This window comes from Ursus maritimus, unplaced genomic scaffold, assembly GCF_017311325.1.
Source record: "Ursus maritimus isolate PB19 unplaced genomic scaffold, ASM1731132v1 scaffold_7, whole genome shotgun sequence".
Classification (NCBI taxonomy): Eukaryota; Metazoa; Chordata; class Mammalia; order Carnivora; family Ursidae; genus Ursus; species Ursus maritimus.
Genome location: NW_024426885.1, coordinates 9694176 through 9711637, shown reverse-complemented (window position 1 = coordinate 9711637; position 17462 = coordinate 9694176). Strand labels below are relative to the sequence as shown.

At 51.0% G+C, this 17462-nt stretch overlaps 1 protein-coding gene across 3 annotated transcripts in view; it reads left to right on the top strand.

Moving 5' to 3' along the window:
* The window catches only part of TACC2 (transforming acidic coiled-coil containing protein 2), a 140778-nt gene that overhangs the window by 25965 nt on the left and 97351 nt on the right, over nt 1-17462 (top strand). For all 3 annotated transcript variants that reach the window (XM_040624234.1, XM_008686899.2, XM_040624233.1), the window contains one exon: nt 13741-13866. In XM_040624234.1, the coding sequence (XP_040480168.1) occupies nt 13741-13866 (126 nt within the window). The remainder of the gene's footprint in view (nt 1-13740; nt 13867-17462) is intronic.

Genomic DNA, 17462 nt, shown 5'->3' with positions numbered 1-17462 from the left:
TGACTCCGTCAGATGCTGGGACAGGACTTTGGGGGGGGGTAGTTAAACACAACGGAGATAGACATTGTGAGAAAATGTGTCTTCGAGGCTGGTGAGGTGGGAGTGGAAGGGCAGCTTCGGGAAGGGCAGCCAGGGGCACCGCTGGCCCGCAGACAATGTGTGCAGGGGTGCAGGCGGCTGTCCCAAGCGCCTGCCCGCGCGGTACTGGAAAATCCAGGGTCCTGGTGCCGCTTTCTATCTGTTTTATGCCAGAAGAGGGCGGAGCTTTGTTAGAAGGCAGAGAACTCTCTGTTCTTATTTCTCTGGGATTCTCCGTGAAGCCACATTTCAAAAGCTATTTTCATTGTAGTATTTGGAAGTGACTTTGGAAACGTCTGGGGCCATGTCCTGAGGCTGGTTTCATCTGTGGTTTCATCCACTCTGAATCACTTACATGTTTCGAAGTTGAGTCTTCACCATTGTTCTCAGGGGCCCGTTTTGAAGTGGGTGGAGCTGGAGGCAGGGTTTGCTGGGGGTTGGGGAGTGGGCGACCGCCCAGGACAGGCCCCCCCGCCCCACCCCGGGCTTTCTCATCTGGAGCTCAGGCTGGGAGCTCTTGCAGAGAATAGGGCCGGTTGTGCTGGGCAGGTGAGTCCCCTGGAGCTCCTGCTCACAGGCTCTGGCCTGGGCTCGGACATTCTCAGAGGAGAGCCAGAGCAGGAAATAGGTCAAGAACTACCCCCCTAGTGCAGATGCCACACCCGGCCCACAGCTACCCTGAGCCCCTTCTTCCACTCCTGCTCTGTCGCTAGTCCCTCACCTAAAGGTAGCCCAGGCACCACGGGGCACGACCCCCACACAGACATCATTGCTTATGGAGATCCAGGGAGCAAATGCGCCCCCCTGGGAAACCTGCAAGGAACTGGCCTCTGGCCCCTCTCTTCACTTCCATCCTTTTTGTCTCTAAGTTTGAGCACTTAAAATATTTTAGCTGAAAGGAGACGCAGAGATCAAAGTTGCATGTTACAGATGCCCAAAGGGAGACTCAGAGAAGTCCAGAGTCACATGTGAAGGTGGGACTGTAACCCGGGATCCCAGACACCTGGCACGGTGTTCTCTCAGCTAAGTCCTGAGGGCTCTGTGGTCCCATCCCGCTGTGTATTGTGGTTATTTATGTTTGTCATTTCTATGGAGACAGGCACTGCTCCAGGGAGGGCCTGCCTGGTTTGCAGTACACACCACAAGAGTGACAGGAGCCTGGGGGGGGGGGGTCCGTGGTTGAAGTGAGTAAGACACAGTCCCTGCTTTCAAGGAGCGGTACGTGTGTGTATGTGTGTGTGTGTGTGTGTGTGTGAGAGAGAGAGAGAGAGAGAGACACCCAGCTGGGCATACACACACTGGGCAGGCTTTACGACACGGCTAGCACCCAGTAGGTGGTGGCCAAAAATGTGCGAGGGGGCTTTGGTTGTCACTCTGCCTGCAGCGGCCACCACTGGTGAGGGTCTGGGGTGCTATGCATGTGACATTCCTGTACGACCAAGAAATGCCTCACCCCAAACGCCGGTAGTGCCCCCTGGAGAGGACCCTGCAAGGGTGTGGGGAATTGAGAGAGACCAACTCTCCCACGAGAAGGAGCGATGGGGTCTGTGGGCTTGCTAGGCCCCAGGTTGCGGGTGTGGATGAGGCTGGGAGAGACCCAGGGCTGGGTTAAGAGTGTGTGTGTGTGTGTGTGTGTGTGTGTGTGTGTTAACCGTGGTTTGGGTTTACAGGTCTCGGTACCTTTTGCACAGTGAAGGGAAGGTCCAGGAGCCTGGTGTTAGAGTGTCTGACTCTTCCTGGCCAGAGGAGCGAGTCTAAGAAGGGGAAGGCCACAGAGCTGGGTGCCCTGGTCTCTCGCACTGTGACCTGTGACTGTGGTATGTGACATCTGGCTCGGTGGCTGGGTTTTGTCTCCCTCCCCACCGAGGTCACAGTCCCTTGTTTATAACTTCAGGAATCATTTCCACAGCAACTCACTGGGATGACAAAACAGCCCAAGGATTATGGAACCATTCAGGAGAAAGGAAAGGCATGAAGAAGACGACCTGGCGAAATAAAAGTTTGTGGGGAAGTGGCTCTAAAAATAGAGAGGGCAAGCGAAACGTGCCGGGGCCTCGAGAGCAATGATCTGCAGTGAAAGCTTCATTAGAGATACGTTGGGTGTCAGCTCTGTCCCCTTTCCCTTCCTCTCTGGTCCCCTCTGGTCTATGCCTTCAGTCTGGCGCTTGGCAAGGGTATTCAGTGCGGCCAATCTAGAGAAAGCAAAGTTCCCAAGTTGGGTTTTCCCTGGGATGGGAGAAGCCATACAGACAAAGCTCCCGGTTTTGAGACTGAGCTCCTGTATTTGAGTCCCTGCCGCGGCCTTACCAGCTGTGTGTCCTTGGGCAGGTCACTAACGGTCTCTGAGTCGACTTCCATCTCCTAACAGTGGGGACACATATCCACATATCCCTGCCCGCCTGGCTCGAAGGACCGTGGGGCAAGTGCCATCATGTGCCTGCAAATACCTGCCACACTGTGAAGTGCTGTGCACACGGAAGGTCCCGGCTCTATTTTTCACCTGGTTATGATGAAAGGGAGTTCCTAAGACCTCCGAGAGCTTATTTTTAGTGGTATTATTTTCAAGTGGAAATGAGGAGGTGTGCTAGTGAGCGGGGTTCTCTTTTATTCCGAAGCCGGCTCTCCAGCTCCGTTTTGCCCATCCTCCCGTTTAATTGCTCATTTATATTTTCCCCAGAAAACCAGTCAAAATAAAAGAATAGGAAACTCCCTTCAGTTCTGCTCACAGAGAGCAAGTCTGGGGGGAAAAGTGGAAAGAAGAAGCGGTTGGTGCATCTGCTCTCGTGCAGATTTGGCCGTTTCTGGTCCCGCTCAGCCCCCCTCTCCTGGTGTGCTTGCGCCCACGTGGGGCCTTGGAGGCCCGGGAGGCCCCCACGGTGTGTGTCGTTCAGAGCACGTGGTTATGCTCCTGAGGGCATGGGGTGGGCTCACAGCATGCCAGTTCTCCCAACGGGGCCCCCTTCCAAACTAAGAGGAGGCAGTAAGAGGTTGGCTCAGGCCCGGGGCGGGAGCATCTCTTCCCTCCTACTTTTATTCCTCTGATCCTCGGCTTCCCATGGCTGCCTGCCGTCCACCTGCCTCCTTCCCGCTGAACAGGCAAAGGCCCGATGTCGCCTTGCACGCCTCCACTGAAGCTCGCTCGCCTGTGAGTTACCAGGCCCAGGAAGCTGCATCTGACGGCTCCCTGCGTCGAGCTCGAGGTGGCCTGGGGGTCAGCCATGTGCCAGGGTCTCTTTGCTCCAGGGCCGACAAGACCCTACCCCATCTCTCCTACCCTCCCTGGGCCTAACACCGCACTCAGCAGAGCCCAGCTCCTGGCTTCTAGGGGCAGTGGCTGTCTGCCTTGCCCCCCGCCCCCACCCCGGAACTGTGGGGTGTACGCCTTTGCTCCTTGTACAAGGTCTGGACCTCACTGCATTCTGGGGGTAGGAAGAGCCGTCCAGCATAATTGTGAGCCTCGTGTGGTTTTGGAATGAGGGAAAGATCTGTGACCATCGAAGGAAACCGAGGACTCAGCAAGGTTTTAAAAAACCAACAACTACACTTCTGCCTCGTCTGTGTAAAAGCACTCCAGGCATTCAGTTTGTTTGCGAGCTGAGATGCCTGCTCTCGGCTCGAAAAAATGAGAGAGGGAGCCGTCTCTGGCCTGAATTCAGTGGCAGCCAGGCAGCTCTGGTGGCAACAGCTGTTAACGTCTTTGCGTCGTTGCTGCTCCCCAGCATCCGTACGGTCCGCATGGATTTATTGAACACCGACTGTCTGATGAGGACCTGTTACGAGATTGACAGCATGCCATACAGATGCTTTGCGCTCTGCTTTCTTTTAACAATGCTTCCAAGTTATACAAGTTGTCTGCATTTCACAGGGTCAGAAACAGGCCTAGAGAGGTTAATGAACTTGCCCAGGGCTCCAAATGGCTAGTAAACGGCAGAGCTGGGTTCAGGTTCGGCTCTGTCCTCTCTCGAGCCCGCGCTGTCTGCACCACACTCGCTGCTCCCCAGTCCACGATGACTCAGTTTGATTTCTGTACCAGTGTTCTGGGGGAGTCGAGGCACCTGTGGGTTCCCTGCCCTGGATTTTGGGAGAAGTCGGTCCCCCTTGGCCAGGATCCTGAGCCCAGAAGTGCTGGCCCATTTGGCAGGTGTCTTCTCTTCGCTTTGTCCCTTTGAGCAGGGGTCAACTGCATCATCGCTCACCTGACTGTGTGGCTTGTCCCAGCACCTGGGTGGGGTCATTTCTTTACCTTTTGAAAAGAATAGTGGGTACTGCCTCCCTGCCTTGTTCCTCCTGGAATGACTTCCTCCCCTTTGAGCTTGTCATCAACCTCTGTCCTTGGGCTCACTAACCCCAAGGGGGGTGGGATTGATAGCCATTTTTAAGGTGTGATTAAGTTGTGTATGAGAAAAAGCTTCTCCCTCTGCACCTCCTCGCCACCACTAGGTCTCCTGGGAGTTGGAACCTTGGGTCAGCAGGTCACCCCCTGCCTCCTCCCATCCTTAAAGTCCTAACCCGGAACCTGGCCCCTGACCCAGGGGGCACTACCCAGGGCTTCCTCCAGGCCATCGCTTCCAGCCAGCCCAGGGGCTGCACCTGGGGAGCCTGAGGTTTGCAGATCAGAAGAATCACTGGGCTGATGAACAGTCCAGACCCCTTTCATGGAGGAGGCGCCCGCAGCCCGGGGAGGGAAGGGTCTTGCCCAGCGCCCCTGTGCCGGCTGTTCACCTGCTTTCCTTGGGAAGCAGACCCCACAGGCTGCTTTGCCTGCCACTATTCGTTGCACACCCTTGAGACAGATGCTGCTTGAGGCCGTGCCTCCTGCCTGCCCAGGAGGTCTGGAGTCCGAGCAGCCAGGACGGCGCTCAGCTCAGTGTGGCCCTGGGTAGAGTGACATTTCTCAAGGTGACAAAGGGCCTGTCCAGTGCCTGACACATAGTAGGTGCTCATAAACACCGGTTCCCTTTGTTGTCACCTGTGTTCATTCCAATCCTACAGTTTGTGCTGATGTTCACACTTAGCCGGGGCGGTGGGGGGTGGTGACAGAGCAGCAAGCCCACGTCGGGGCCTGAGGGGAGAGGAGGCAGGCGCGTGGACTGTGGAAAAGCACCTCTAGGCTGTTCTGTTGTGTTTGTAGTAACGTTGCCATCCTTTGCTCCTTTGCGGAGCACGTCCCACGGGCTGGGTCCTTCGCTGGAGGAAAGTTCCGGGACTGGCCTCAACCCCCGCCACTGTCTGTCCAGGCAGGGACTGCCATTGCCTTCTTTGACAGATGGGGAAACTGAGGCTCAAAGGAGCCTGCTCTTTATTGCTGGAATGGGGGCCCAGTGTCCCGCCCCCTGCCCCATCCTGCCTCTCAGGGAAACGGGGGTGGGGCCTTATTTCATCAGCAAAGGCCCAGTACCGAGGCCCAGGGCTTACCAGGAGTGTGCAAAATAATGTTTGACACCTTAAAAATTTGGCCCTGAAATATGAAAAGCCCAGCTCACAACTAAAATGGACAAATGTTCCATGTTAAGTGTCTATAAAATGTCACATGGTGTCACCCTCATTGTTGGAACTCTGTTACCTCTTTAATGCCACTGGCTTGCCTCCCATTGCCTCTGTCTCTTGTGACTCATTCATCCCCATCACTGTTTTCCTTGCTGACTCTGGGCTGGGAAGATCGCAGGGAACAAGGTGGAGGGTCCTTTCCTGTTGCTGGAGCCATGATCCCCCTGCTGGCCTGTCCCCTCTTCCTGCCCCACAGTGCTCCTCCCCTGCCCCCGAGGGCCCTCTCCCCCCAGGGGCCTCCAACGCCTCTGCCTCCTTGTGCAGCTGAACTCAGATGGAACTGTGGTGTCCCCGCTCGAGGAACGGGCCAGGGCCACCGTGTGGGTTCCCATAACGAGGACAGGCTCAGTGGCAGAAGGCCCGGGTTCTTGCCACTGTGTCTCTTTGCCAAGTGACTTAATTCCGTGAGCCTCAGTCTCCTATTCTAGAAAATAAGTTGTCTGCCAACTACATAGGGGTGGTGAAAAATCACAAAACACACCATTTGGCGAAGATCTAACATACTATACAAATATAAGTAGCTGTGTATTTTTTTCAGTTATTTTAAAATTTTTTTAGTATTTTATTATTATTTTTTTAACTGAAGGCAAATCTTTCGATTGCTGGACTTTCCTACATGGGAGTGGAAAATCTCTGTGCTCCCTGAGATGGGCTCGAGGATCTCTCCGACACGTTGCTTTTCCTGGAGTCGCGTGGGAGATTCTTCCCGTTCTTAGCCTGATCTTGTAGACTTGATCTTGTGCTTTGGGACCTGGGTTCAAATTCTGACCGCTTTTCACCCCTTCGAAGGGCTGGATGAACACAGGGTGTGCACAGCTCTGCATCCCATTCTCAGCACTTAACAATGTTAGCTGCTCTTATGATTATTTATTGTTATTGTCAATCCTTTTATTGTACTTATTTACTTTTGTTACAACGTTTAGTACACGCTAAAATATTGTCATCAACAGTAAAATGACTGTGCTTGAGACCTTTGTCAGGCCCCTTATCTGTCAGGGTCTCACGCTCCTCTGCTCCCAGGAATGGTGGAACTTTCTGGTTTTAGGAATCCTGTTATCTGTCGAGCTCAACTCTTGTACCTGGCCTTCAGGATTGCCGGGTCATATTCATTCCACTTCATTGTTTGCCAGATCAGAAAAGGAACACTTCATTATTCTCCATTGGGACTGAAAAAGCAAAGCATCGCTTGTCCTGAGCAGGTGGAAGCCTGGTAAGCCCAGCTTCTCAAGGAGTGGCAGAAGCAGAGCTCAGGTATGCCCGCTCCTCGTGCCAGAGGACGAAGTTCTCGTCTCCGAACGGACGTGCACATGTGCTCCGTGTGTCATGTGCCTTTCCTGTGGCTCCTCACCTTTGCCAGCTGGGTCATGCCAAGCTCACAAGGGACCAACACTTCATAAAGATGTGCGATTTCAGAAGATTCCATTTTGCTGATTTAGGACAGGCTCAGCTTCTCTTTTTGAAAGCGGAGTGAGCAGATGTGAGCTCTATTTCAGCTGTGTCATTGAGCGCCGCCCCAGTGTTTTCCAGAGTGTGGTGCGTAGCTTGCAAGGGGGCTTGCCCTGAGCTTGCGTGCTCCTGGTCCTTTTAAGACCTGTGTATTAGAGAAAAGGAAAAGTAGCACGTCACAACCACAGCCTAGCTGATGTTATTACTTAGAATGATGAATATTCTTTTAAACCGAACAACTGACTTCATTGAAAGATAAATATTAAGTAAACAACAGAACAGGAGGTCTAAGGTATAATGTACGAGGGAGGCATACAGTTAGTTAATAACGTGGTTTTCCAGCCAATTAGATACTCAAAACCCAAATCAGCTTTGCTGTCTTCCCGTCTCCTCCTCTGACCCCCAACACCTGCTGTCGGGTGGACATCATGAAGCCTCTCGCACAACAGATCCCAGCTCTCCTGCAGGTGCCAGCCGCCCATCCAGCATTACCTCGCACCTGAACCACCCCGTGGCTTGCCTCACATTTCTTCTCCCGGTTATTCTCCGCTCTGGAATATAGCCCTACCTCCAGAAAATTCTGCTGTTCCCCTGCCCATAAATCTTAGATGCTCCCCATTGCCACCCAAGCAACAGATTCTTGGCCTGACTTTTGAGACCTTCTCTAAGCTGGCCTGGGCCCCAGCTGCCCAGGTGTGGGTCCGCAGCTCCCCTTCCTGACAGCCCCATCGCACGCCCTGCTGTGTCCTCCAGAATCCAAACCGAGTTCTGGGGCCCTGGGGTGTGGCTGTTTGCCCGCATGCCTTTGTCTAGGAAGCTGTTGTTTCTGAAATCATTTCCAGCTTACAGAAAAGCCACAAGAAGAGTAGAGTTCTCCAATATTCCCTTTGCCCAGTTGCCTCAATTGTTGACACTTCATCACCATGTGCTTGGTCGTTCCCCTGTATTATCCTCTCTCTTTTTCTGGATCATTTGAGAGCCAGTTGCAAACATGAAGCTATCACCCTCCAAAATAGAAACCAAAATAAACACCCCAGTGTTCATTTCCCCAAAACGAGGATACTCCAGAATGACACCAATACAGCCACGCGACTGGGAAATGGATACACCGTGCCCCTGTACCCCTAGTCTTCAGAACCCATCCAGACCTACCAGCTTGTCCCCTTTCCATCTGATCCAGGATCCAGTCCAAAACCATGTGTCATATTCGACTGTATGCTTGTGGACTCTCTTCAATCTGGGAGAATTCCTCAGTCTCCCTTCGTCTTTCGTGAGCTTTAAGAGTACAGCTCTTTCATTCTGGAAAAATCCCTCAAACTGTGTCTATCCCAAGTTTTCTCATGACCAGCCTCTGGCTGGCCATTTTGTTCAGGGGGTCACATCTACGAGCACAGCGTGATGACCGTCCCAGCACCAGGGATGGCAGTCCTGGTCAACACCTGGCCAGGTTGGTGCCCACCTGGTTTCTCCACACAATGTCCTCTACTTCTTTAAACCACCTCCTGCCTTAGCGTCCTTCAATGGCTGCCTGAAATGACCACCACTGAATGGTGATTCGGCTTTCATCATTCCTCCTGCGTTTCCAAGTTGGCCTTATACTGGAAAGAGGAACTTTTCCTTCTCCCCCTTTGGTGCATTTGTATCTGTGTGAACTCATGGATTCTTACTTTGCTTGTTGGGTTATAACCCATTAGTATCTGTACTTTTTTATGCTCCAGTGGTCCCAGATTTGGCCAGCAGCAGCCCCTTCGAGGTAATTCTTACTGTCCTTTCGACTGACCTCTCCCTGCAGAGGGAGCTGGGAAGTAGACGTCTGTGCGCGCACACTCACCCCCTGTGTTTTTCTCATGCCTGTGATTGCCGCGCAGCTCTAGGGTTTTGAGGAGTTTGGAGCCTTGTCGTCTTCTGTTCGTGCGGATCCTCTGGCTGTGAAGACCTGGCTCCCGTTACCCTTGATAGGGTTCTTTTTCTGTTACCCTCCCTGTAGGTAGCACAGGGACAGCCTCTGTCCCTTCTCCTGTGACCTTCTTTGCCCTGTCCGCGGGAGGGGAAGAGAAGCCTAATGGCTTTCCATCTGAACCATCAGAGAGAGAGGAGGGAGAAGCTTTTTCTTTTTCTTTTTTTTAATCTGGAAAGCTCTTTGCACTCATCTGTCTGTTAAGCGCTTTGCTTGCCCCACTCCTCCCTTTCCAGATGGCCCCGCCGAAGAGAACTCTGTTTTGCTACTGCGGTTTGTTCTATTGGCACCCTTCACGCTTCTCCTTGCTTTAGACTTTGAACTTGCCATGCTCGTGATTAGTGTGTCACCTCTGGAGTGTGCGATCCCATTTTTTTTTTTTTTTTTTTTTTAAGATTTTATTTATTTATTTGACAGAGATAGAGACAGCCAGCGAGAGAGGGAACACAAGCAGGGGGAGTGGGAGAGGAAGAAGCAGGCTCCTAGCGGAGGAGCCTGATGTGGGGCTCGATCCCAGAACGCCAGGATCACGCCCTGAGCCGAAGGCAGATGCTTAACCGCTGTGCCACCCAGGCGCCCCCCCCCATTTGTTTTTTAAACCACTTTCTTGAGGCATGATTGACACATAAATAGCTCTCGCTATTGACTGTCAGCAGCTCGGTGAGTTCGGAGCTGAGTACACACCTGTGACACCCTCGTCACCATCAAAGCGTAAACATGTCCATCACCTCCCATTACTGGTATTCATGGTCATCATTATTCAGCGATACCCAGGAGACTCAGCCTGGGGTCTTCCCGGGGCACAGACCCTGTGCGTAGAGCTGAGGTGCTGGCTTTTCAGTCCAGAAGGTGACTGCCTTCCTCTCTGACGCCAGATCCTCTCTGCCTCCATCTCTGATGGGAGGGTGACTCATGGCCCTTTGGAGAAGCACTTGTTGAAGCAAGGTCCCTCCCTGACATTCCAGTGGAAAATCAACCCTTTGCTGGCCTGACTAAATTTATAGTGGGCTGGTCCTGGCAGCTGCTGGCAGCAGCTGGTGGTTAAAATCTCGGACAGTTTTTTTTTTCTTCTGAAAAATATTTCAGTCTCTCTAGTGTGAGCACCACCACTGGTAGCATTTAGAAGGCATTTATAGCCTCTTGCATTTGGTCCAAGAAGAACGGCTTTATAAGAATTCCTCCACTTACCCAGAAGTCAGCTCTGCCCCATTCTTAGCCATTGGGAATGGCGCTGGGGCACTAGGAAGTAAGACAAAAAGGCCTTAGAGCTGATGGTACAGTGCGAATTTGACAATTATTATTTTTTTTTAGCAATTTCATATGGTTTCAGCTAATATGTGTGTGTATACACATACACTTGTACTTTTAAATGATTACAATGATGTATGGTTTATAAATGTTTATCAGTGCTTATTAACTCTTGATTTACACACTATTCTAACACCCTCAGCCACGTGTCTTAGTCTGTGCATGAGAAGCAGAGAACTGAAGGCAGAAAGTAGGGAAGAGTCAGGTGAGTTAGCAGAGGGGCTGGCCGCCGGGGACAAGACTGAGTTGGGAGAGTCCTTGGGGACCGGGCAGTCCAGTGCCTTCACTTTTACAGATGGCAAAGTCACCTGGCTGAGATGCCAAGGTGGGGCCGGTCTAGGACCCAGCCCTTTCGACTTCACGTATAACTGTGCTTGTAGTCCCATAGCATACTTCCGCACTGACGTCATTGTCACGCGAGATGCCGATCGTGTGTCATTGAGAAAACAGTTCATTATGTTCAAGATTCTCTGTTCAGAAAATTCAGAGACGTGTCCAGTGTGCTCTCAAACATAATTCTTCCCGAAGAGTTAAAATAAAAACGCCATCCCATGGAATGTGCAGGCAGAGATCTGTAACCCCCCACATCCTCCCCTGGGAGTGAGGTGGTGCCTGATGAGTGAGGTGTGGCTGCACTTCTGCCTCGGGAGGAGCCTGACAAGTCTGGGTCCTCCCCATGGAGAACGGGAATACACAAGTGGGCTTCACTCTGATTGTCCCAGCTCTGAAAACTGTCCCTGAGTAACTACAAACTGAAGCGGTTCCCTGTCACCTGAACCCGTCCTTCTGTGCTTTCTTATTTTGCTGGTAAAAGCACTGCACGGTCAGCACCGAACTAGAAATTAGAGATAAATCCAACAGGAGAAAACCCTCGTGGGGCACCTGGCTGGCTCTGTCGGTGAAGCGTGCGACCCTTGATCTTGGGGTTCTGAGTTCGAGCCCCACGTTGGGCGTAGAGATTACATAAAAATAAAATCTTTAAAAAAAAATTCAGAAGTTCACGAGTGAAAGAGAATTACTGTCCACGTCTTGGCGCACATCGTCCCTCGTTGTTTGCTGCTCATTCACTCTGCTGCACCCTTCCTGTGCGCGTGTTTGTACACGTGGACATATATATGTAGATGTGCACGGACAAACATCGACACACACATGCACATGAAATGTGGGTCATGCTACTGACCGTTTTAAAACCTCTTTTTAGTTAGCGATGGGCACATTTACCTCTAGGTGTATGGAGATCTACCTCAGTTTTTTTAACAGCTGCCAGCGAGTCCATTCTATAGCTGTGCCTCGATAGAACTGCGGTCCCCTACTGTGGGACATTTTGGCTGTTTCTAGTTTTTTTGTTTTGTGTTGTTTTGTTTTTTGCCGTTACGGTCACAGTTCTGATCAGATCTTTGCTCACACCCTTAATCATCTCCTTAAAATAAATTCTTCGAAGTACGATGACTGTGTGGAAGGAAACAAAGTCTTGTATGGCTTTCAGTGTGTGTTGCCAGAGCTCCTGGGTGATGTTTTTCCACTCAGGTTTTTTTATGACTTTGGAAAGTTGCGAGTGCCTCTAGTTGAGGAATCTCCTCCAGGTCAGGTCCTTCCTCCCCCCCACCCCGTACCCATTTCTCTCGGATTCCTTGGGCGTGATCTCAGGGCTCTGGGATCCTATTCTGGGGATTTGGAATGGTGCTGGGAGGGGGGCAGTGGACGAGGAAGGGAGCATCACAAGGTCCACGGGAATAACTAGTACGTTGTGGGCACAGGCATGGGCTGCTCTAATCATATTTAAAATATAGTTTCAGGAAACTCACCCTGGGCCTCCCCGCCTCTCATTCATCTCAAGGCCAAGAGCAGTAACTTTGTGGCGGGGCATTGGGTAGACATTTTGAGCTAATTCCTTGGCTTGGGATCCAGTCCCTCGATCTGGCCCGGGGGTCTGGCTCCTGTCCACCTCTCCCCTTCCTAGTCTCCATCGTCCACACTCCTGCAACAGGGACCTTTCGCATTCATTGCTCCCAAATGCTGAACTCCTTCATGGTTCTGGGATTTCAGATGTGTGATTTCCTTTACTGTAGGCACTCTTCCTTTCCCTTACTCTTCAACCTTTGGGACACAGCCTGGAGCAGTGATTAAAAACATGGCTACTAGCGTCAGGCTTGGGTTTGTAACCTGGTTCTGCCCCTTACCAGCTGTGCAACCGACGCCCAGCTACTCAGCCTCTCTGTGCCTTGGTTTCCATATCCGTCAAATGAGGATAAAGAGCGTGCCCACCTCACGGGGCTGCTGTGAGGATTGTATGTGGTGGTATCTATGAGCACTTAGACTAACAGTTCCTGGGGTTATCACTGAGCTGGCTGGCTGGCCTCAGCTTACCACTCCGCAAGGAAATGTTCCCCTATTCCCATTATCGGCCCAGACCTCCTGGTTTACTCTCTTAGCCATCTGTATCTTTCCTTCTTAGTGGTTACTGCAATCATTCCTAAATAAATAAGCATTTAAAAGAAAAAATGTCTGACTCTTGCCTAAAATTCTCAACTCCACTAGCACGGCCCAGCTCTTTCTTGTCGTTCACAGCCTAAGAGTTGGTATGCAATCGATAGCCACTCAGGGAATGAAAGAGACCGTCCTGCTACTTGGTGCCCAGAGCCAAGTTCATCAGAAAGACAGACTCATGGTCCTCCCTGATGAACTAGTAAGACGCACCCGATTATGGAAGGGGTTTCCCATCAGAGTGAGCTGATGCATGACCAGGGTGTGACAGTGACCCGTGTCCCTCTGAACTTGCAAAGCCAGCTGCTCTTGGAGGCTGTCTGGTGTCCACCTTCTCAATGGATGAAGGGCTAGTGTTGTTTTTAAGTTTTAAGTTTCAGGGCGCCTGGCCGGCTCAGAGTGTGACTCTTGATCTAAGGGTGAGTTTGAGTCCCACATTGGGTGTAGAGATTGCTTAAAAATAAAAGTCTTAAAATTTTTTTTTAAGTTTCTAATGCATATAGATCAAAACTTTAAAAAATACAATTACTAGAAAATGAAACAAGACTCATGACCAGGGTTTCTCTCCCTGAGCACTACTGACATTCTGGGCCAGATAATTCTTTGTGGTGGGGCTGCCCTGTGCGTTGTAGGGTGCTTCATAGCACCCTGACTTTTATTATTAGATTCAGCAGGCAAACAGATTCTATCAAATTGCTCTGCGGGCTTCTCCACTTGCTCTGGGTTTCTGTGCTTTGTAACAAAGCCCACCTGGGCCAGCGCCACCTGTGGGCCACACTTGGAATAGCAGCAGACCCTGCACTGGAGGAAAGGGAGGCCCTGAGGCCCTGCTCACCGTCCAGATAAAATGTGCTCTTCAAACACATTGAAAACTTTCAGGAACATTTCTGAGCCTTGGTTTTTCTCTCTCCTCTCCCCAGGTCACGTGTAGCAGATGATGTCATCCAGCCAGCTGCCCTTGAGGACCCGGAAGACCCACTGTTAGCTGCCTCTTCACACCATGGTGACGCCATCAGCCAGGTCTCCAGGGATCTGACAGTCCAGAGGTACAGTGGGGGCTGGGTCTGCGTCTGGCGGTGGAACCCCGGGGCCCAGGACCTGTGGCTGCCTCCCTCCTCTCCCCTCCCCTGCACGCCCACCTCTACCTAAGTCTAGATGCCCCTCCTACACAGGGCTAGGACCCCTTCCTTAAGGAGCTCGGGGGACACCAGGAAGACCCTGACCCAATGGGCATTTTAGAGATTTGTTCCCTTGTGATCGTCAAGGGCCCCTATTTAAAATAGAAGTCCTCTGGGAGAGAGGGCGTGCTATTTATACCTTGCCAAGGAATGACTTAGCTGCCTCTGACCTCCCAGGACAGGAGCTCAGTTAGCTGCTTGTTTTGTCGTCTGGTGGTGGTGGGAGGAGAGAGGAGCCGGCAGCACAAGGGGGAAGGGGAGCAGGTCCTTGTGCCTTTGCTTGGCAAATGGGTTTGGTCGGGGGGCAGGGGGGGTCTTCCCTCAGCTGCACTTCATGCCCCAGCAACCCCACAGCAGTCACAGATGTGCAAGTGTACTGTGCTTAACCCCACTAGCACGTACTCTGAACCAGGCTTGCTCAGAGTCAGCCTCAGGACTTGGCTCCGATGCCACCACACGCGCATACACACCCCCATCTCTATACACACCTGCTTCTCCCCACCCCACTCCCCGTATATATATACATAGAGGTTTATTTCATGTATATATACACATACATTGTTTCCAGTTTTATTGAGATTTAATTCACGTATGACATTGGATAAGTTTAAGGTGTTATACACATTTTATTTATTTATTTTTTATTTAAATTCAACTAATTGACGTACAGTGTATCATTAGTTTCAGAGGTAGAGGTCAGTGACCCATCAGTCTTTTATAACACCCAGTGCTCATTATATCACGTGCCCTCCTTAATGCCCATCACCCAGTTACCCCAGCCCCCCACCCCCCTCCCCTCCAGCAGCCCTCAGTTTGTTTCCTATGATTAAGAGTCTCTTATAGTTTTTCTCCCTCTTTGATTTTGTCTTGTTTTATTTTTCCTCTCTTCCCCTATGATCCTCTGTTTTGTTTCTTAAATTCCCCATATGAATGAGACCATATGATAATTGTTTCTCTGATTCACTTATTTCGCTTAGCATAATACCCTCTGGTTCCATCCACGTCATTGCAAATGGCAAGATTTCTTTTTTTGATGGCTGAGTAGTATTCCATTGTGTACATATACCACATCTTCTTTATCCATTCATCTGTCCAAGGACATCTGGGCTCTTCCCACAGTCTGGCTATCGTGGACATTGCTGCTATAAACATTGAGGTGCACGTGCCCCTTCAGATCACTACCTTTGTATCTTTGGGGTCAATACCCAGTAGTGCAATTGCTGGGTCATAGGGTAGCTCTATTTTCAACTTTTTGAGGAACCTCCATACTGTTTTCCAGAGTGGCTGCACCAGCTTGTATTTCTACCAACAGTGTAAGAGGGTTCCCCTTTCTCCATATCCTCGCCAACATCCACTGTTTCCTGACTTGTTAATTTTAGCCAATCTGACTGTTGTGAGGTGGTATCTCATTGTGGTTTTGATTTGTATTTCCCTGATGCCGACTGATGTTGAACACTTTTTCAAGCGTCTGTGGCCACCTGGATGTCTTCTTTGGAGAAATGTCTGTTCGTGTCTTCTGCCCATTTCTAGATTGGATTATTTGTTCTTTGGGTGTTGAGTTTGATAAGTTCTTTATGGATTTTGGATACTAGCCCTTTATCTGATAAGACATTTGCAGATATCCAACCATTCTGTTGGTTGTCTTTTGGTTTTGTCAACTGTTTCCTTTGCTGTCCAAAAGCTTTTTATCTTGTTGAAGTCCCAGTAGTTCATTTTTGCCTCTGTTTCCCTTGCCTTTGGAGACACGTCTAGTAAGGAGTTGCTGTGGTCGAGGTCGCAGAGGTTGCTGCCTGTGTTCTCCTCTAGGATTTTGACAGGTTCCTATCTCACATTTAGGTCTTTCATCCATTTTGAGTCTATTTTTGTGCATGGTGTGAGGAAATGGTCCAAGTCCAGTTTCATTCTTCTGCATGTGACTGTCCAATTTTCCCAAAACCATTTGTTGAAGAGACTGTCTTTTTTCCATTGGTTATTCTTTCTTGCTTTGTTGAAGATTAGTTGACTAGAGAGTTGAGGGTCCATTTCTGGGGTCTCTATTCTGTTCCGTTGATCTACCACGTGTCTGGTTTTGTGCCAGTACCATACTGTCTTGATGATGACAGCTTTGGAATAAAGCTTGAAGTCCAGGATTATGATGCTTCCAGCTTTGGTTTCCTTTTTCAACGTTCCTTTGGCTATTCGGGGTCTGTTCTAGTTCCATACACATATGACATCGTGTCAGTTTGAGGTGTTCCACACAGACATTTTGATTTATGTTTGTATCACTAAAACATTTGCAGTGTTGCATGCCACTAGGGAAACCATGGTGAACAGGTGCTCCCACTTGACCCCAACCTGGGAAGCTGGTGGGACACACCTCTCCCTTAGCAAGTCCTGGAAGGGGGCTGAGATCATCTTCATCCCCCCATTTTATGGAGAGACCCAGAGGGGTAAGGGGAAGCTCTCTGAGGACTGGGTGCAGGAGGACTTGGCTGGGCAGCTCTGTGGCTCCAGGAAGAACTAAAGTGCCCCTGGGTCTTGGTCCGTGTTGCTGAAGTCCCCCCCCCAGCCCTGAGGCTGTATTTTAAATGACGTGTCCCCGACTGTCCAGTGGGCCAGTGATAACGGCTCTTAAAGCTTGCAGAGAAGGCACTTCCTTTGCTCCAAGTACCATACTGAGCATGTCACATCGAGTGTCCCTGTAAATCCTCCAATAAACACCCCTAGGAGGTGAGGGGTTCTGTCCTGGACCCCTTTGCCCTTCGACGTGTGAGCCGACTGAGGCTCAGTCACACGGATGGATTCAAGGGCACGGAGCTGGTGAGCACAGCTGCGACTAGAGGCAGGTCCCACTTGCCTGCCAAGCCTGCATTCTCAGCTTCCCTGGCTGCGGGTAGAGCCCGTTTCCTCCTTCCACGGCGCGTGGGTTCCACCCACATCACTGGCCTCTTTCAAGTCCGAGGAAGGTGACGCATTGGAGAGAAGCTGTGTCACCTCTGACTATGACCGAGAGTGATCACAGGATGCAGGAAGGAACCGGGGGTGAAGTACAGATTGTATCCGCGCTGAGAACTCGGCCGGCTTTCTGGCTTCATTTCCCAGTAGAGACGTTCAGGTAGAGTTCAGTGAGCGACACTGGTGCCTGGCCGGCGTCATTGAACTTTTGTCCGGAGTTGCATTGTCTTGTTTTTACTGGAAATTAATGGAAAAGAGGCGGTTCTGATCGGAGCAGGGATTGGTCTGGCTTTGGTCACCGGCTGCTTCCACAAAATACTCCTTATTCGTTGCTTCCGTATTGGTGAACTTGCGTGTCACGGAGGTTTACTTGTAACCCCGCGATCGATGCTCATGGCTCTTTCACGGCGTTTGTGAACGTGTGCAGAGCAGCACGGAGATTGAGTCGCCCGGGGGCATGTTCCCAGCGGGGGAGATAGAGCGAGATGCCCCGTCTTTTTCCAGCTCTCCTGCCGGACACAAGTGCCCTT